The sequence below is a fragment of the Phacochoerus africanus genome, chromosome 1 (assembly GCF_016906955.1).
Source record: "Phacochoerus africanus isolate WHEZ1 chromosome 1, ROS_Pafr_v1, whole genome shotgun sequence".
Classification (NCBI taxonomy): domain Eukaryota; kingdom Metazoa; phylum Chordata; class Mammalia; order Artiodactyla; family Suidae; genus Phacochoerus; species Phacochoerus africanus.
The window spans coordinates 181127804-181148986 of record NC_062544.1 but is presented as its reverse complement, the minus strand read 5'-3'; the positions used below and the strand labels follow the sequence as shown (position 1 = coordinate 181148986).

At 38.6% G+C, this 21183-nt stretch overlaps 1 protein-coding gene across 14 annotated transcripts in view; it reads left to right on the top strand.

Annotated features, from left to right (window-relative positions):
- B3GALNT1 (beta-1,3-N-acetylgalactosaminyltransferase 1 (globoside blood group)) overlaps positions 1-18891 on the top strand; it is a 35085-nt gene extending 16194 nt beyond the window's left edge. For 6 of the 14 annotated variants that reach the window (XM_047785740.1, XM_047785746.1, XM_047785761.1 and 3 more), the window contains 4 exons: positions 3880-4008; positions 10376-10442; positions 13869-13961; positions 16765-18891. In XM_047785740.1, the coding sequence (XP_047641696.1) occupies positions 16797-17792 (996 nt within the window). In that variant the 5' untranslated portion in view covers positions 3880-4008; positions 10376-10442; positions 13869-13961; positions 16765-16796 and the 3' untranslated portion in view covers positions 17793-18891. Of the gene's footprint in view, positions 1-3879; positions 4009-10375; positions 10443-12522; positions 12555-13868; positions 13962-16764 lie in introns of all 14 variants that reach the window. The other 8 variants (XM_047785777.1, XM_047785772.1, XM_047785783.1 and 5 more) reach the window with 4 other exon arrangements.
- The last annotated feature ends 2292 nt before the right edge of the window (positions 18892-21183 follow it).

Below are 21183 nucleotides of genomic sequence, written 5' to 3'. Positions count from 1 at the left end.
ATATGTAAATCCCCACATCCTCTATCCCTCCCTCACCTTTCTCCTTTGCTAACCATAAGTTTATTTTCTATGTATCTGGGTCTGTTTCCTTTGTGTAAATACGTTTCATTTATTTTGAGGTTTTTTGTTTTGGGTTTTTTTTTTTTTAGATTCCACATATAAGTGATATTTGTCTTTGTCTGACTTACTTCACTTAGTATAATAATTTCTAGTTCCATCCATGTTGCTGCAAATGGCATTATTTCATTCCTTTTATGGCTGAGGAATATAAATATATACCACGTCCTTATCCATTCTTCTGTCAATAGACGTTTAGGTCGCTTTTATGTCTTGGCTGTTGTAAATAGTGCTACTATGAATATTGGATTGCATGTATCTTTTCAAATTAGAATTTTCTCCAGATATATGTGCAAGAGTAGGATTGCTGGATCTCATGGTAATTTTAGTTTTGTTTTTTTAAGGAACTTCTATCCTGTTCTATATAGTGGCTGTACCAATTTATATTCCTACCAACAGTGTAGGAAAGTTTTTTTTTCTCCACACCATTTCCAGCATTTATTATTTGTAGGCTTATTGATGATGGGCATTCTGACCAAAATGAGGTGATACTTCATTGTAGTTTGATTTGAATTTCTCTAATAATTAGCGATGTTGAGCATTTTTTCATGTGCCTATTGGCCATTCGTATGCCTTCTTTGGAGAAATGTCTTTTTAGATCTTCTGCCCATCTTTTGATTCGTTTTTTTTTTATTATCATTATTGAGCTGTATAAACTATTTTTATATTTTGAAAATCCTTGTCAGTCACATCATTTGCAAATATTTTCTCCCATTCTATAGGTTGTCTTTTCATTTTATTTATGAGTTCCTTTGCTGTGCAAAAGTTTATAAGTTTGATTAGGTCCCATTTGTATATTTTTATTTCCATTACTCTAAGAGACAGATCTAAAAAGATATTGCGGCAAGAATTCCCATTGTGGCTTAGCAGCAGTGAACTCGACTAGGATCTGTGAGGATGCAGGTTCAATCCCTGACCTCATTCAGTGGGTTAAGGATCTGGCATTGCCGTGAGCTGTCATGTAGGTCTCAAATGTGGCTCAGATCCTGTGTTTCTGTGGCTGTGGTGTAGGCTGGCAGCTACAGCTCCAGTTCAACCCCTAGCTTGGGAACTTCCATGTGCTGCAGGTGCAGCCCTTAAAAAAAAAAAAACAAAAATAAATAAATAAATAAATAAAAATATATTACTACAATTTATGTCAAAGAGCATTCTGCCTATATTTTCTTCTAAGAGATTTTTAATATCTGGTGTTAAATTTGGGTCTTTAATCCATTTTGTGTTTATTTTTCTATATGGTATGGGAGAATGTTCTAATTTTATTCTTTTACATGTAGCTGTGCAGTATTCCCTGCACTATTTACTGAAGAGAATATCTTTTCTCCATTGTATATTCTTGCCTCCTTTGTTGTAGGTTACTTGACCATAGGTATGTGGGTTGATATCAAAACCAGACAAAGATACTATAAAACAAGAAAATTACAGGCTATTATCATTGGTGAACATAGACACAGAAATCCTAACAAAGTACTAGCCAGACAAAATCCAACAGTACATTAAAAGGATCCTACACCATGATCAAGTGAGATATATCCCAGGGATGCAAGGATTTTTCAATATCCACAAACCAGTCAGTGTGATATACCACATTAGCAAATTGAAGAATAAAATCCATATGATCATCTCAATAGATGCAGAAAAAGCTTTTGATAAAATTCAACATTCATGTATGATGAAAACTCTTTAAAAAATGGCCATGGAGGGAACATACCTCAATGTAATAAAGGCCACATATGACAGACTCACAGCTAACATCATACTCAACAGTGGAAAGCTGGAAGCATTTCCTCTAAGAGCAGGAATAAGACAAGGATGCCCATTCTTGCCACTTTTATTCAACAGAGGTTTGAAAGTCCTAGCCACAGCAATCAGAGAATTAAAAATAAATAAAAGGAATCCAGTTGGAAAAGAAGTAAAACTGTCACTGTTTGCAGATGACATGGAATTATGCATAGTAAATCCTAAAGATGCCACCAGAAAACTGCTAGAGCTTCTAAATGGGTTCAATAAAATTGTAGATCATAAAATTAATACACTGAAGTAAGTTGCATTTCCATAAGCAACAGAAGATCAGAAAGAGAAATTCAGGAAACAATCACATTTACCATTGCATCAAAAGGAATAAAATACCATTCTTATCAAAAAGAATAAAGTATGGCATTCCCATCGTGGTGCAGCAGAAACGAATTTGACTAGGAACCATGAGGTTGTGGGTTTCGATTCCTGGCCTTACTCAGCTGGTTAAGTGCCGAGACCAGCTCAGCAGGATGGGGCTGAAGAACGGGTGCTGTGAAACTTAAGGGAAAAAGTTAATGTAAAACAAGACACAGAGACATTTATCTTAAGTAAAGGTGGGAACCGGGGGACCCAAGATCTCAGGGACCAAGAGCACCACCTTAAGAAAGCACACTGCTTTTATTTTGCTCTTTAGGATTATGTCACGTGAGAAGGGGGTTGTAGGTGCAGGATATAGGTTTTTTTAAGTTATTTTAAAAGTCACAGAGCTGGTTGCTGATTAAGCTTTCACTCTGACCTTTAGGCATTTAACAATCATTAGCATTTGAGGAAGCTTGGTGTCAGCTATGTATAGCATCTAGAGAATCACCATTGTGCTTCTGCAGACAGCGTGCCTATCTGCAGCAACCCAGCATGCCTAGGTTTGCACCTCGGTCTTTGCTAATGCATATCCAGCTAACGACCCCTCATAAACCCCTTGGGGATATGGGGCTCCTCTTTTATTCTTAAGAGGACATATCATGCTGTGCAAAGGGCATGCCAATCTGCACAGGTCTGCGTGCCTAGACCAACGCATTAAGTCCTCATTCAGCTGACCCTATGAATAACTTAGGCCTTTAGGTCTTTGTTCTTTAGCTTAAGTCCTTCACTGTCACTGCGACTGTTTTTCAAGCAGGAAGATGGGGTAAAGTAAAGCAGGACAAGATAGAGTTTTCAGCAAAGAGGCTAAGAAAATATTGTAGAAACATGTCTCACGACAGTTAAGGATCTGGTGTTGTCTTAAGCTGTGGTGTAGGTCACAGACGGAGCTCGGATCCTGTGTTGCTGTGGCTGTGGCTTAGGCCTGCAGTTGTAGGTTCCATTCAACCCCTAGTGGTTGAATGGAAAAAAAAAAAAAGAGTAAAATACCTAGGAATAAATCTACCTCAGGAGGCAAAAGACCTGTGTTCTGATAACTATAAGACTCTGATGAAAGAAATTGAGGATGACCCAAACAAGTAGAAAGATATACTGTGTTCTTGGATTGGAAGAATAAATATTGTTAAAATGACTACTACCCAAGGCAATGTACACATTCTGCGCAATCCCTATCAAATTACCAATAACATTTTTCACAGAAATAGAACAAAAAAGGTTTAAATTTGTATGAAAACACAAAAGATCCTCAATAGCCAAAGCAGCCTCTTATTGTTCTTGTTGTTCTTGCAAAGCAATCTTGAGAAAGAGAAATGGAGTGGAAGGAAGCAGATTCCCTCACTTCAGGCTGTACTACAAAGCTAGTTATCAAAATAGCATGGTACTGGCAGAAAAACAGACATATAGATCAATGGAACAGGATTTTTTTTTTTTTAATGTTTCTGATTTTTGTGTAAGCTCACATCCCATATCTTGGTAAACTTATTAGTTCTTATACATTGTCTTTTTCTCCTTGAGTTTTCTATGTAGACAACTATATAATATGGAAGTAACAGCATTTTTTTACTTTTCCTTAACAATTAATTTTATGTCTTATTTTCTCTTCTTGTTTAGTGGATAATAAGACTCTCTAGAACAACACTGAATAGTAGAATTGATAATGGGCATCTTTATCTTCTTCCTGACTTCATTGGAAATGTTTCTGAAGTTTCATCGTTAAGTTTGCCGTGGCTTTTTCAACAGGTTAGGAAACTTTCTGTTCCTAATGCTCTTTTTTTTTTTTTTGTCTTTTTAGGGCTGCACCTGTGGCATGTGGAAGTTGCCTGCCAGGCTAGGGGTCTAGTCAGAGCTACAGCTGCCGGCCTACACCACAGCCACAGCAACACCAAATCCAAGTTGCGTCTGCAACCTACACAGCTCACAGCAACGCCTGGATCGTTAACCCACTGAGCAAGGGCAGGGACCGAACCCACAACCTCATGGTTCCTAGTCGGATTCGTTAACCACTGAGCCACGACAGGAACTCCAAAAGGATGAATTTTACTGTATGTAAATTAGACAGCAGTAAAAAAATATATCACATGGATACATTATTGTTACAAATTAATTTTCTTTAAGGATTGTTTTAGTTATATCCAGTGCATTTTATATGTAACATTTCTTTAAGTAGGAAGGGAAAATTTTTTATTTTCATTGTTTTGAATTTTAATGTATCCAAGTGTCTTAAGAATCAAAATAATATTTAAAATATTATATAATGTAATATAATGTAACAGTGTACTGTAACAAGGTAATGTTAAATAATATAACAAAGTAATATCAAGTGGTGTAACAAAGTAATATAAAAAGGCATGCTTACACCTTTTTTTCTAATCCACCCCATTTCTTTCTGTCCACTTGTGTGTGTGTCTTGCATTGTTTTTCTTATGTTCATGCAAATGTCGATTTTATTTCTACTTTTCTAACACAAAAGTTAAATATTATAAACATTGTCCTATATCCTATTTCTTCACTTGATCTATTATAGAAATCTTTCCATTTCAGTACTTAGCGAAAATCCTTATTTTTTTATTTAACAACTATGTAGCTTTCTATTGGGTGGATGTATTATGGTTTATGTAAGAAATCCCTCGTGATCCCTCAGTTTATTTTTGATTACTGATTATTGCAAATAATTTTATAGCCAATAACTTTATTTATTTATTTATTTTTGTCTTTTTGCTATTTCTTTGGGCCGCTCCTGCGGCATATGGAGGTTCCCAGGCTAGGGGTCGAATCGGAGCTGTAGTCACTGGCCTATACCAGAGCCACAGCAATGCAGGATCCGAGCCGAATCAGCAACCTACACCACAGCTCACGGCAATGCCGGATCCTTAACCCACTGAACAAGGGCAGGGACCGAACCCGCAACCTCATGGTTCCTAGTCGGATTTGTTAACCACTGCGCCACGACGGGAACTCTACCAATAACTTTATATACATAACATTATTTTGGATATATATACCTATATCTGAAATAAATTTCAGGAACAAAATTACTGATAAAAGAATAAATGTATTTGTAGTATGTATAAATACTATTTCCAAATTGCCCTTCATAGACATGTTATCTTTTTTTTTTTTGTCTTTTTGCCTTTTCTAGGGCTGCTTCCTGTGGCATATGGAGGTTCCCAGGCTAGGGGTCCAATTGGAGCTGTAGCTGCGGACCTACGCCAGAGCCACAGCAACACAGGATCCGAGCCATGTCTGCAACCTACACCACAGCTCACGGCAACACTGGATTGTTAACCCACTGAGCAAGGCCAGAGATCAAACCTTCAATCTCTTGGTTCCTAGCTGGATTCGTTAACCACTGCGCCACGAAGGGAGCTCCGACATGTTATCATTTTTTACTCCACCAAAAATGTATTAGACAAAGAACTCATACATTCCTTAACTCTCTTTAGTTTCTATTACTGAAATATTTTAAAGTAAATACAGATATTGGGACATTCTACTCCTAAATATATCAGTGTGTTGACTCTTAAAAATGGGAAAACCACAGCATTCTCTATAGCACAGTGGGTTCAGGATCCAGCATTGTCACTGTAGCCGCTTGGGTCACCTCTGTGGTGTTGGTTTGATCCCTGGCCTGGGAACTTCCATGTGCCACAGGCACAGCCCAAAAAATGAGCAAATATCTTAGAAGTTTTAAAAAATTTAATAGCTTTATTGGAGTATACTTACACTCCAAAATATTATTTTATTTTAATTGTACAAATCATTTTTGTACAAGTGATTTTTATTAAATTTACAGAGTTATACAGCCATTACCACAATCAAAATTTAAAATACATCCATTACCTCAAAAAGATCCTTTATGTCCATTTGCAGTTAGTCACTGATCCCAACCCCAGGTAACCACTAACCTATTACCTATAGATTTTCCTGTCCTGGGCATTTCATATATGTGGTCTTTCATGTTGGGCTTCTTCTCCTTAGCATAATGTTTTTTAGGTTCATCCATGTTCTGAAGTCTTTTTTTTTTTTTTATAATTGAAGTATGGTTTACAATTTCTGGTATACAGCAAACTAGATTCAGTTTTATACATATGCATATACATATATTTTCCATTGTAGTTTATTATAAGATATTGAACATAGTTCCCCGTGCTATGTAGTATGACCTTGTTGTTTATTTCTTTTATACACAGTTTGTATCTGCTAATCCCAAACTCCTAATTTATCCCTCCCCGCTTCCCTTTTGTTAGCCATAAGTTTATTTTCTGTGTCTTTGAGTCTGTTTCTGTATTCCATTTTTCTTTCTTTTTTTTTTTTGTCTTTTTGCCATTTTCTTGGGTTGCTCTCACGGCATATAGAGGTTCCCAGGCTAGCGGTCGAATCGGAGCTGTAGTCACTGGCCTATGCCAGAGCCACAGCAACGGGGGATCCGAGCCGCGTCTGCAACCTACACCACAGCTCACGGCAACGCCGGATCGTTAACCCATTGAGCAAGGCCAGGGATCGAACCCGCAACCTCATGGTTCCTAGTCGGGTTCGTTAACCACTGCGCCACGACGGGAACTCCTGTTTCTGTATTCTAAATGAGAGCATTAGTATCATATTTTAGATTCCACGTGTAATTGGTATCATATGATATTTGTCTTTCTCTGTCTGGCTTACTTCACTTAGTATGATAATCTCTAGGTCCACCCATGTTGCTACAAATTATTTCATTCTTTTTATGGCTGACTAATAAATAGTTCGTTGTGTGTATATACTATATCTTTATTCATCTGTCAGAGGACATTTAGGTTGCTTCTATGTCTTGGCTACTGTAAATAGTGCTGTTATGAATATTGAGGTGTGTGTATCTTTTTGAATTAGAGTTTCCCCCAGGTATATGATCACTGGCAACTTAATCTCAAGAATAGAATTCCCCAGGGAAGCCATCCCCATGTTTTGAATTCTTAACAAAAATTTTATTATAGCCCTTATTAGTACTGTGTTCCCCTTGATACGTGAAAAGTATTCCATTGTGTGGCTGTCACATATTTATTTACTGAGGAACATTTTCAGTTAACATCATCACACCTAACAAAATGAATAATCCTTTTCACACCACCTGATATCTAGACTGTCTTTAGTTTCTCCAGGAACCAGTCTGGGATCATACATTGCAATTTTGATTTTTTTTGTTCATGGTGGTGGTGGGGTTTTTTCGGGCTGCAGCTGTGGCATGTCGAAGTCCCCAGGCTAGGGGTTGAAACTCCTGACCTACACCACAGCCACAGCAATGCTGGATCCTTAACCCCCTGAATGAGGCCAGGGATCAAACCCTCATCCTCATGGATACTAGTCGAATTCATTATTGCTGAGCCACAATGGGAACTCTCCATACATTGCAATTTTGTGTGTTCCTTTTCTCTTTTAACCTAGAGCCATTGTGTCATGGAATTGACTCTCTGCAAATACCATGCTAGGTGTCCCATAGAACCTCCTGAGTTTGTTTGAGCGGAGTTCTTAGCTTTTTCTTCTATCCTCTGTATTCAATGTAAAACATGGTTAGATTCCAATTAAACATTTTTGCTGGGATGTACTTCACATTGTATCTCATTAGGAGACACATTTTATAATGTTTGTTCTATTATCTGTAATGCTGAGATTGATGATTAGATGAGAGTAGTAGCATAATAATTCCTCCAGTGTTAATTTTTTATTTTTTATTTTTTCAGTCTTACCAGTAAAAAGTAATCTTTGTGGTATTACTTTGGTACTGTATAGATGTCTAATTTCCCATCAGTCTCTTGTTTGATGATTAAAACACTGATTGATAATCATTGCCTGAATGAGTAATTTCTTTTTTTCTTGTCTTTTTTCTTTTTTTTGTTTTTCTAGGTCCTCACCCATGGCATATGGAAATTCCCAGGCTAGGGGTAGAGTCAAGGCTGTAGTTGCCACCTTACATGGCAATGCCAGATCCTTAACCCACTGAAACAAGGCCAGGTTTTGAACCCACATCCTCATGGATATCAGTTGGGTTCATTACCTTTGAGCTACTACGGGAACTCTTGAATCAGTGATTTCATGAAAGGTTGCAAAATGATATTTTCTTATTCTGTCATTCTGTCTACTTTTTTTTTTTTTTTTTTTTTTTGCTTTTTAGGGCCACGTTTGTGATACATGGAAGTTCCCAGGCCAGGGGTCAAATCAGAGCTTCAGTTTCCAGACTACACCACAGCCACAGCAATGTGGGATCCAAGCCACATCTGTGACCTGCACCACAGCTCATGGCAACACCAGATCCCTGACCCACTGAACAAGGCCAGGGATCAAACCCTCATTCTTTGTTGTTGTTGTTGTTGTTGTTGTTGTTGTTGTTGTTGTTGTTGCTATTTCTTGGGCCGCTCTCGCGGCATATGGAGGTTCCCAGGCTAGGGGTCGAATCGGAGCTGTAGCCACCGGCCTACGCCAGAGCCACAGCAACGCGGGATCCGAGCCGCGTCTGCAACCTACACCACAGCTCACGGCAACGCCGGATCATTAACCCACTGAGCAAGGGCAGGGACCGAACCGCAACCTCATGGTTCCTAGTCGGATTCGTTAACCACTGCACCACAACGGGAACTCCCAAACCCTCATTCTCATGGATGCTAGTCGGGATTCATTTCCACTGCACCACAACAGAAACTCCTCTCTACATTCTTAACTGGTATTTTTCTATTAAGAAGAGCTTTCCTTTTCACTTGGAGCTATTTGCTTCTCTTAAACTACAGATCATTCTTTAAAGCAAAACAACAACAAAATTTTACCATTTTCTCCCTCAGTAGTTTTCAAGTAAGTGGTTGGTAAAATAGCTGCCTCATTGAAATGTTACAATTGCTGATATTTAGTTGCAGATATTTTATAATTACCAATAGGGTATTCTCTTTAAGTTTATGGATTAAACAAAAGTTGGGTATGTAAGGGTTTTGAGTTTCCAAGCAGCTTTTTTGTTTGTTCGCTTATGTGTTTTTCAAGTTATATTTTTGTAGTTAAGTTGAAATAATACTGTGGTCAGATAATGGGGCCTGTATTAAGCTGAGTTTTGATGCCTATATTAAATTGTGTTTTGAAAAATTTGGGAGACAGCTTATGTAACTTGTTATGACGGTTCGTTTTTTTGTTTTGTTTTTGTTTTGTTTTTTTTTTAAGGGCTGCACCTGTGGCACATGGAGAATCCCAGGCCAGAGGTCAAATTGGAGCTGAAGCTAAGGCTCACGCCACAGCCACAGCAACACCAGATCCGAGCCACATCTGCGATCTACACTGCAGCTCATGGCAATGCCAAATCCCTAAACTGCTGAGTAAGGCCAGGGATTGAACCCACATCCTCATGGATCCTGGTCAGGTTTGTAAGGCTCTGAGCCATGACAGGAATTCTTATGTTGGGTTTTTAAATAAATGTTTTATGTGGTCTTGAATATTCCTATTATTATTATTAGTCTTTTTAAGGCCACACCCACGGCATATGGAGTTTCCCAGGGTAGGGGTATAATTGGAGCTGTAGCCGCTGGCCTACACCATAGCCACCGTAACACCAGATCTGAGTTGCGTCTGCAACCTACACCTCAGGTCACGACAACTCTGGATCCTTAACCCGCTGAGCAAGGCCAGGGGTCGAACCTGCAAGCTCGTGGTTCCTAGTCGGATTCGTTTGTATTATAACACGATGGGAACTCCAGAATATTCCTATTTTAAATTGGATGAAAGCTGCTAAATCAAGATTATTATAATGTTAATAATATTATATGGAATAATCATATCCCTATTTTTTTGTCTGCTTGATATATCAGTTAGAAAGATTCATTAAAAATCTCCTATTAGGATTACAGATTTTTCCATTTGTATTTATACTTTTCAGGGTTTGTTTTTTATATGTTTTTAGACTATGTTTTTATGTTTATATAGCTTCATGATTGTTAAATTATCTTGTTGGATGGTTTCCTTTATTAGTAACAAAATCTTGTCCGTTTTAAATGCTATTCTTTTAAAATACATGTTAATAAATAACTACAGCAGATTTCTGATTGGCATTTTCCTGATTTTTTTATTTCCTAATTTTTAAACTTTTTATATTGTTTTGTTTTAGGCATGTGTCTTGTAAGTAGTATATGACAGAGCTTTAAGCCTATCTGAGAATCTCTGTTTTTCAGTAGGTGAGTTTGCAATTATATTTACTGTGATACTTTTACTTCTGTCATCTTTTGTGTTTTCCATTTGCTGTGCGTTTTCTTTTTTTATCTTCTCCTGCCCTTCGTTGAACTGATAGCTTGCTCTATTTCTTTTATTTCTCAAATCTGTATTGAACATATATGTTCTATATCTGTTCTTTCAGTGGTTACTCTAAAGGTTAATATACATTTTTGGATGAATTTTTTTGCAAAATGTTTAAATTTATTACTCTTTCCTTATTCCTCTTGAGCTAAATAAGAATATTAACATATTTTTATTTTCCTCTGAAACTCTTCTTACAGCAACTGTGTCATTTTTATGTAATGTCTTAGTTTCACTTTTTTTGCTGCACACACACAATACTGCTTTTGTGCTTGTTATCTTTCTCTCTTTTACTATGTAAATTTGTTAGTTTTTACTATCTTTCAATAATCTCTTTAATTTGCTTTTTTTTTTTTTGTCTATTTGTTATTTCTTGGGCCGCTTCCGCGGCATATGGAGGTTCCCAGGCTAGCGGTCTAATCGGAGCTGTAGCCACCGGCCTACACCAGAGCCACAGCAACGTGGGATCCGAGCCGCGTCTGCAACCTACACCACAGCTCACGGCAACGCCGGATCGTTAACCCACTGAGCAAGGGCAGGGACCGAACCCACAACCTCATGGTTCCTAGTCGGATTCGTTAACCACTGCGCCATGACGGGAACTCCTCTTTACTTTGCTTATTACATCCCTTCCTTCCTCCTGAGTTCATTTTGCTTCATACTAAAATACATACCCTTGGTATTTCTTTTAGCTAGAGTTTGTGCACTTTTTAAGTCCTTGTCTGTTTAAAAGTGTCTTTATTTTGGGAATTCCCATCATGGCGCAGTGGTTAACGAATCCAACTAGGACATGAGGTTGCAGGTTCGATCCCTGGTCTTGTTCAGTGGGTTAAGGATCCAATGTTGCCGTGAGCTGTTGTGTAGGTTGCAGACGCAGCTCGGATCCCAAGTTGCTGTGTCTCTTGTGTAGGCCAGCAGCTACAGCTCCGATTGGACCCCTAGTCTGGGAACCTCCACATGCCTGGGTGCAACCCTAGAAAAGGCAAAAAGACAAAAAAAATTAAAAAAATAAAAGTGTTTCTATTTCATCTTCATTTCAGTTGAACTCTAAAACTCACCTGTAAAATATGTACAACAAAACCAATGGCCAAAACATAGGGTATTGAAAGGAATTCATATGTGTTGAAATTCTTTATAAGCTATTTTGTGTGTGCATTTAATGCTATTAGTATTAGCTAATATAAATCACATTTAAGTTATATTAGAATTATTGTTTTGAATGGATTTTAGAAATCATTTCTGACTGTATTGAGATGATATTTACTGAAATGATAAAGAGTAATACCTACTAGAAATATCATGAATTGTACGTGTTCACACCTTCGGAGAAGACCTGGGACCTGCTAGCTTAGAGTTCCTACCATTCGATGGAACTTTGAGACATGCAAGCATGAAGTCCAGTGTTTTGGCTTTATTTTTATCTATTTACAGCAACAATGCACAAATAGTGTAGAAAATCCAAATGATACAAAAAGAAAAAAAAATCTTCCTAAAATCCCACAGAATCAAAACCTTAGCATATTGGAACATATCCTTCCAGACATCTTGCTGTGCATGTGTGGCTATATGGATTTATGGACACTTGTCTTTTCATCTTTCAAAAGGAATCATACTACATATGCAGTTTTGCAACTGCATTTTTCACTTAATGTATCAAGGGAATACAGATAAGCATCACTGAATATAATTAGTAAGTGTATACTGTTACATGGATGTATCATAGTTTTGTTTAACCAACTCCCTATTGGGAGACTTTAAAATAAAATAATTTTTTGTATTATAAATTATGTACAGTTGCCAGGTTATTTCTTTTACATAAATTGCTAGCAGTGGTATTGGTGAAAGAGTGTACACAGTCAAATTTTTGATACATATTTAATATTTCTCTCTGGAAAGTACACAGGAATGATTCTTTTTCTCACACAAACTGAGTATTTTCATTTTTTTCCTTTAATTTTCCAGTTTGAGATCTTTGGCAGTATCTCTGCTTAATTGTGAGTTTGAATGTTTTTTCTTTTTTTATTGATCATTTATAATTCTTTTGAGAATTTCCCTTTTGAGAATTTATTTTTGTATTCATCTGTTTTTTAATAATCTGTGCGAACTCTTTTTTTATTTGGCTTATAAATCATTTATCATAAATGTCTCATGTTTTTCCCTCTGTGTTTTTTTATCTTTCAACCTGGTTTGTGCTTATAAAAATTGTGGGGGTTTTTTGTTTATTTTGCTTTTCAACTTTGTTCAAGAACTGTTTGAAATTTTATTTGATCAAAATTTCCTGTATGAGTTCTGGGTTGTTTCCTTACATGGGACAATTGAAAGTTCTTCCCTACATCAAAATTATTAAAACATTCATCTATATTTCCTTTTAGTGCTCTTACAGGTTTATTTTTCTCCTGTTTGAATCTTTAATCCATTTGGGAATGATTTGGTGTAGAGTAATATATATCAGTGCCTTCCTGTTTTCATATCCTATTCTGGTTGTTAAACTTGACTGATGAAAATCAGATATGAGCATTCTGGATTGTGGTAGAAAGTGTGTTGTTCCCATCATGGCTCAGTCTTTAATGAATCCGACTTGGAACCATGAGGTTGTGGGTTTGATCCCTGGCCTTACTCAGTGGGTTCAGGTTCCAGCGTTGCCATGAGCTGTGGTGTAGGTCACAGACACAGCTCAGATCCCACATTGCTGTGGCTCTGGCGTAGGCCGGTGGCTACAGCTCCGATTAGACCCCTAGCCTGGGAACCTCCATATATGCTGCAGGAGCAGCCCTAGAAAAGGCAAAAAGACAACAACAGAAAAAAAGACAGTGTGACATGCTGCATGGCTTTCAGTTTATTGTGTCTTGAGTATTCGTGAGCAGAGATGGTATGCAAAGGTGAAAGAGTGGCTTGGAAAATGGTAGTTGGCAGTCTCACATCAGGGTTGCCTTCTGTGTATGTGTGCGGAACAGAGAATTAAAGAGAGGATACCAGCAGCATCTCTTAGACATTTTGTGTTTGACTTCTTTGAATGACCCTGAGTTCTTTATCCAGGGAAGTAGAACTGTGGTAGGATGACATAGGACACTAGCTGACACAAGAACTTAGATAAAGGTTTTACATCATGCCCTTCTTCCATGATTATCTCATGAACTGCGAATTTTGTGGACTGGGGTTTTGTTTTGTTTTGTTTTAAACTTCTTATTTCAACATATGTTTCAGTTCAGATAGAAATTGGAGTCGGGGAAGGGGCTCCCTTCCCCTCTTTGACTTCTGATCCCCTCACTCATAAGTAAATGCTGTTAAATTTCTTATATATCTTACAGAAATTTCAACCATTTGTTTGTGACTACTACATACTACTCAATGTTCAGTTGGTGAAATTGAAGGTCTTTCACTCCGAAGAAATCAAGAGGAAGGTAAGAAATAGAAATCTGTTAATGGCTTTGAAACACTTTTCTTCAAAGAGTAAGAATTTCTTAAGATTATTTCTTTAGAACAATCCCTTTTGAGAATAAAAATTAATTTAGTGAACATAAACAGGATGGAACAGTTACCAAGGGTCTAACATAGTTCATAACAACAGCCAGATGCTTTGTACACACTGTCTCTAATTCACAAAATATTAGCATCTTTGATGTAGAGATGAGAAAACTGAAGCTCCCAGAGATAAATAACATACCTGCTCACCATGGCTTATAGAATGCATATAAGATAATTTTAATAGTGAGATTTGCTGATTTGAGTTCTTCCCACTACTGAAGAGAGTAGCAGGGCCTCCATTACCTGTGTGCAATCCATAAGTGACGCCCCGTACTCAGACATGTTCCTTCTGTTTGTCCACAATTTGTTATAATGTGCTGATTCGTCAAACTGCCATCTGATAACTATTGCAATAAATGTGCAGGTCGTCAGTGGCTGAGATTAAATGGATCCCCCTAGGATTGTGCAGTGTCCAGTAGCCAAGTGAGGAGAACACATAAGAAGAGATTAATCCTTTCCATAAATCTTGTTCTAGATCTGTTCTGTTTCAGGTTTTTCTAGGAGCTGGCTCTATAAGGCTAGTAAGGGGAAAAAGGGAGGATGGGGGTGGGATGGATGGACCTACATTTTAAATTTATTCAAATAGGGAGTTCCTGTTGTGGCACAGTGGAAACGAATCAGACTGATAACTGTGAGGTTGCAGGTTCAATCCCTGGCCTTGCTTAGTGGGTTAAGGATCTGGTGTTGCTGTGAGTTATGGTGTAGGTTGCAGATGCAGTTCAGATCCTGCATTGCTGTGGCTATGACGTAGGCCGGCAGCTGTAGCTCTGATTCAACTCCTAGCCTGGGAACTTCCATATGCTATGGGTGTGGCTCTACAAAAACAAAAAAAATTTTATAGAAATAGCATATCCGACACGTCAGTGTTCTCTGTGCTCCTGCTGTTGGCCTGTCTGTCTTGCACTTTGACTGTTGTGAGAAAAATGTTCTCTGCCAATTAAGCCATGGAATATTAGTGGAGAGGCAAGACATAATTACACATGAAACCAAACTAGAGTTTGAGAGAACACTCCATTATATTGTGTGACTTAAAATATGGAAAGCATTAAGGTAGGAAAGATTAATGTGGCCAGCAGTAATCAGGCCAGGTATGATATAGCCAGATAGAAAGACAAGAAGTCTTGGGAGTTCCGTGGTGGCTCAGTGGGTTAAAGATTCGGCCTCGTCACTGCAGTGGCTCAAGTCACTACTGTGGTATAGTTTTGATCCCTGGCACAGCCAAAAAAAAAAAATAAAAGAAAAAGAAAAAGAAAAGAAAGAACAAGGAGTCTAGAGAGCTTGTCATTTGTAATTTGTGTATGTATTAAGAGGCGGAAGAACTGAGTGCCTTTACACTGACCCCAGGTGATTGTGAGTGGAAGGGCATGGTCAGAAGCTCCCTCAGCATTTTGTGTTGTTGATGTGTCTCTTACTGTGAAGTCTCTTAGCATTTGACAGAAACTGTACAGCACTGTGATTTGTTTACGTGTTGCCTTGGGATTTGTCCTCCCATTTCCTCCTTCCTTTGGCCTCCTTCGTGCCTGGTGCAGTCTGCGGATGTAGAAGGTCTAGTAAACAGTACATGAATGTTTGGACCGAGGCCCGTGATCCTGGCTCCAGGAAAGTCCTGTGGGATCCTGAATTGTAAACCACTCATCCTTGGGATCTGAAGCAGAGATGAGGCTGCGGCTGTCACTTCAGTCTGAATGCTCTATGTCTCCTAGCTCTGTTTTTTTGTCTCAGCTAGAGGTTCTGTGTAAAAGCAAGTGTTCTAGGAGGTCCCATCCCACGATTCTGATCTGTGCAGGATTTCTGAACAAATTAGAATGGGAAACACATGAAAACTCATGGTATGGACAGGCTATCAAGTGCTGGCTATCCAGACTGAGCATTGAGTTCAGCCAATGAGGTAGAAAGAGGCTTGGCAGGTGTTTTGGGTAAGTGAAAGCTATCTCTTAGTCTTCTGCATTTAAAAACTCCAGAGATGGTTAACCTGTTTTGTGCCTCAAGGACTCACCTTTCAGGGGGAGAGTCTTCACCTTTCTCTCATCCCACACCATCAGGTCACCACAAGTAATTGTGACCGTTGGGTTTTTCTTACTCCAGATTTGCTAGAATCCACATCAGATCACACAGCTGGGAAAGACCATTGCTGTATTTGGACATACTGATTTTGTTCTGGTTATCCAGAGGGATGGAAAGAGATGAGTAATGGGGAGTTAAATCTATAGGAGTTAAATCTACAGTTCTCTTCTGGCACAGCGGGTTAAGGATCTGCCATTGTCACTGCTGTGGCATGGGTTCAGTCCCTGGCCTGAGAGCTTCTGCATGTGTGGGCATGGTCAAAAATCGTTCAATTAATCAATAGAAAATAAAGCAAAAAACTGCTTCTCTTCTTTACCATTAAGAGAAAGAATTATTATTTCAATAGTTATTTGTGTCACACAAGAAATATTAATTTTGCCAGATCAAGGGTGTGTTTTTTAACCTTAGTGTTGCTGTAAAAGCTAAAATATACTTTTGGTTGTTGGTATCCATTTGCTTATAGTTAAATGAACTTAAGTAGATTTGGGTCAAGATTTTTGGTTTTGCTTTGAAACTTTGTTCTCCAGCTCTTTCTCCATAAGTAGATGATCAGGTAGCATTTGAAAATGTTTTTGGGTGGTGGCATACTGAGTAGGCCTTTGATAAATCTTCCAGAACCTGAGGCCCGTGCTCCTGAACTTCTGTGAATGGCCCCAGTGCTCCCGATCACTCTTCCGAGTAAGATGTCCCTGAGATCCCTCAAGTGGAGCCTCCTGCTGCTGTCGCTGCTGAGTTTCCTAGTGATGTGGTACCTGAGCCTCCCCCACTACAACGTGATCGAGCGTGTGAACTGGATGTACTTCTACGAGTATGAGCCCATTTACAGACAAGACTTTCATTTCACACTTCGAGAGCACTCAAACTGCTCTCATCAAAACCCGTTTCTTGTCATCCTGGTGACCTCACACCCCTCAGATGTGAAAGCCAGACAGGCCATTAGAGTTACTTGGGGTGAAAAGAAGTCTTGGTGGGGATATGAGGTTCTGACGTTTTTCTTATTAGGACAGCAGGCTGAAAGGGAAGACAAAGTGTTAGCCTTATCCTTAGAGGATGAGCACCTTCTTTATGGTGACATAATACGGCAAGATTTTTTAGACACATACAATAACCTGACCTTGAAAACGATTATGGCATTTAGGTGGGTAACTGAATTTTGCCCCAATGCCAGGTACATCATGAAGACAGACACGGATGTTTTCATCAATACTGGCAATTTAGTGAAGTATCTTTTAAATTTAAACCACTCAGAAAAGTTTTTCACAGGTTATCCTCTAATTGATAATTATTCCTATAGAGGATTTTACCAAAAAACCCATATTTCATACCAGGAGTATCCCTTCAAAGTGTTTCCCCCCTACTGCAGTGGGTTGGGTTATATAATGTCCAGAGATTTGGTGCCAAGGATCTATGAAATGATGAGTCACGTAAAACCCATCAAGTTCGAAGATGTCTATGTTGGAATCTGTTTGAATTTATTAAAAGTGGACATTCATATTCCAGAAGACACAAACCTTTTCTTTTTATATAGGATCCATTTGGATGTCTGTCAACTCAGACGTGTGATTGCAGCCCATGGCTTTTCTTCCAAGGAAATTATCACATTTTGGCAGGTTATGCTAAGGAACACCACATGCCATTATTAACTTGACGTTCTACCCAAAGCCTAGAGAAGGGAGGGATACTTTGTGAAAGTGTTAAAGTTAGTACTGTGAAATCTCCAATGGAAAACTCATGGGAAGGTCACTGAGTCGCTTACATGGAACTGAAACTCCTGAAGACCCCATAGACTGGAAGCAAGGATTGCACTTGACTGGTGGTTTATTCTGACAGCGATCAAGTAAGGCCTTTTAAAGACGATATTCAGAGGAATGAAACATAAAGGAATGGGAAGTTTTTGTTAATAAAACTAATAGGACCAAACTATTCGAACATGTCATTCTGTAGGCTAGAACTTCTTAAAAGGGTTTCACTGAATTATAAGCTCATTTGTCCATAACAACAAAGCAGTGTGGAGTATTATTCATTGAACAGTCTTGTCCGTTCAGGGTTTTGTGTATATCATACCTGAATTAGTTTTTTAAGATATATAGTTCTATGTAAAAAAAAAAGTTGTACCAAACAAAAGTTTATCTGTTTTTGGTCATTGAGAAGATATTTCAAGCTGTTACAGTATTTCAGAGTGCTCAATTATTATTTAATATGACTTAAACTTTTATACTTTTTTGGGTGTTTGAATGTTCTGGTTGTTTCAATATTGTGTAAACAAAATAGTGAATCACTCTTTATATTTAAACTTCTTTCCAGTTACTTCACTGATGAGTTTAATTATTGATAGCTCCATCAGTGTGAAGTCATTGGTCATTATTGTATATCAGTAATCTCTTAGACTTTGGTAAACATTTTGTTGTGGTAATATAGAGAAGAATTAAAACACAAAGATCTGAATTACTGTCTTGTTTTTAAAAATAGAATCCCCAGTGTTTTTAGACGTCACTTCATCTGACTCATTTTTCCACCTGGAAATTAGGAGTGATGTAGAATGCCAGGTAAGCATGTTTCCATTTGGAAAGGACTCTGAAGCCAAAAAGAAAAGAGAGCATGTGATGGCCATAATATTATAAAATGAGTGTCATACTTCAGTACTTGAGTTGGAAAGAGAAGTCTAAAGAGTCGTGTTGTTAACTGTTCCATGTTTTTTCTCATTAATAGTCAGTTTGAGAATAAAAAGGAAAAAAAAATACACTGCTGCTATTGTTACTAGTTTCACATCAAGAGGAAAGCTTTACTATGTGGTCAAGAATGAAGTCTGATTTCCATGTCATGGAGAGCATGTTTTTTTCATAGGAATGGTGATGTCGGTCACCTTTGACCTAGTAGTTGGTCACAGGAGCCCTCCTTGCCCCCATAATTCTTGGGACTGTGCAGTTTCCCATCATGCCTGATATGGGACAGGTGATTTTTTTTTTCTGGATTACATGATGGCAAAAGGTCAAATTTGGCAGAAAATACAGACTTGAAAGTATATAGTCAGCTCTTGTAGTAATCATTTCTTTACAATTCCCCTGTAAGTAAAGCTTCAATTAGAACCATTATAATGTGGGATTCTTTGTAACAAGGCTATTTCCATATCCTTCATCTCAGACTTGATCCAGTTACAAGAAAATCAATTAAATGAAATATCCTGTAGACTCAGTCTATGCCCTTTCTAATTCCCACTCACAGGGGAGTCACTTTCTTTAAGACAGATGTGGTTATTTTTGTAGTAGGATTAAATTTGATTGAATTTGCATAAGTTTATATTGATAGCTAGGTGGCCAACTCAAACATTTTTTTTTTCTTTTTGGCTACCCTGCAGCATATGTAGTTCCCAGGCCAGGGATCAGATCCAAGCCACACTTGTGCCCTATACCACAGCCGCAGGAAAAGAGAATCTGTAACCCAGTGTGCCAGGCTGGGAATCAAACCTGCATCCTGGGGCTACAGAGATGCTACTGATCCTGTTGCACCACAGCAGGAACTCCTCAAAAAAATTTTTTTCTCTTTAGGGCCAAATCTGCGGCATATGAAAGTTATCAGGCTAGGATTCGAATCAGAGCTGCAGCTGCTGGCTTAGGCCACAGCCACAGCAATGCAGGATCCTTAGCCCACTGAGCAAGGCCAGGGACCAAACCCACATCCTCATGGACCCTAGTCGGATTTGACTCCAGAGCGACAACAAGAACTCCTCAAAGAATTTTTTAAAGAGAGAACTTGTAAAATAAGTGATTTCCCTTTACTTTAAGATGACCAAAAAGTAAAATGTGAATAATTGCCAACTTTTAGAAGACTATTCCTTTTTTAACTTCAGATTGCTGTTTAAGAAATCTCAAAAGAGGATTCTGTGGTGGCACAGTGGTAACAAATCCGACTAGTATCCATGAGGACAACAGTTTGATCCCTGGCGTCACTCAGTGGGTTTAGGATCCCTCGTTGCTGTGGCTGTGGTGTAGGCCAGCAGCTGCAGATCCAATTCAACCCCTAGCCTGGGAATTTCCATATACCGTAGATATAGCCCTAAAAAGACAAAAAAAGACAAAAAGAAAAAAAAAAAAGAATCTCGAAAGTTAAATGATTATGAAAAATACTAAGAGTTGGGGTCATTATATTTTTTTGTTTCTAACCTCACATTTGTTAATAGTCTAAGCTTTCAGGCAATAAGTATTAGTCAGCTGTGTTATAAAAAGCTCGGCCTCTGATGTTCAACCAGATCAATAGCACTTTTTATTTTAACTGATAACAAAAGTTAATACCAGAGCCTAACCTCAGGCTGCTTCTCTTCTGTCATCCACAGCCCTGCCATCCCAGAGACTTCACACACTCACTGCCTCACTCATTTACTTTGCTTTCTTATAAGCATTGAATCGGTGACACCAGTACATTAGCTTTTGCCAGATTATGCTGCAAGAACAGCTGCAGATCTCAGAGGTTGGCAACAACCATGTTTTCTTTTCATCTACACTGCATGCCACTGGTTCCCAGCCTTGGCTACTGTGTGTATCTTCTCACTTAGGTCCTGGCTGAAGGGCAACACCTATCTGGAACATACTGTTCTTATAGAGGGAAGGGAAAAAAACGCTGGTGGAAACACCAGCATATATATCCACTGGCCAAATCAAATCCCATGCCAAGCCCAGCATCAGTGGCAGGTGGGGGTTGGAGGATGTAGTCTCAAGGAAATAGTACAAATCATGTTTTGGCAGCTGGGAATGTTTTGTTTGCAGGATGGTGAAGGAATAGTTAGGTACAGTAATCTGCCACACCTAGTATGTGACAGGGAGAAGGGGCTTGGGGATCTGGATTCTTGGGCTGGCCCCAGTGGAGCAGAAGTTTTCTGGCTCATGTGGAGCTAGTGCTCTGAGTCCTTCCCTGGGAGAGATGCCCTTTCACCCTCAATCTTTCCCTGGCTCTGCCCTAAATAGTCTTGGCATTATTGTGTTCCCATTACTTGGTCAGATGAAGAACAGCCAGAGCTGAGCTATTTATATTTCTGAGCAT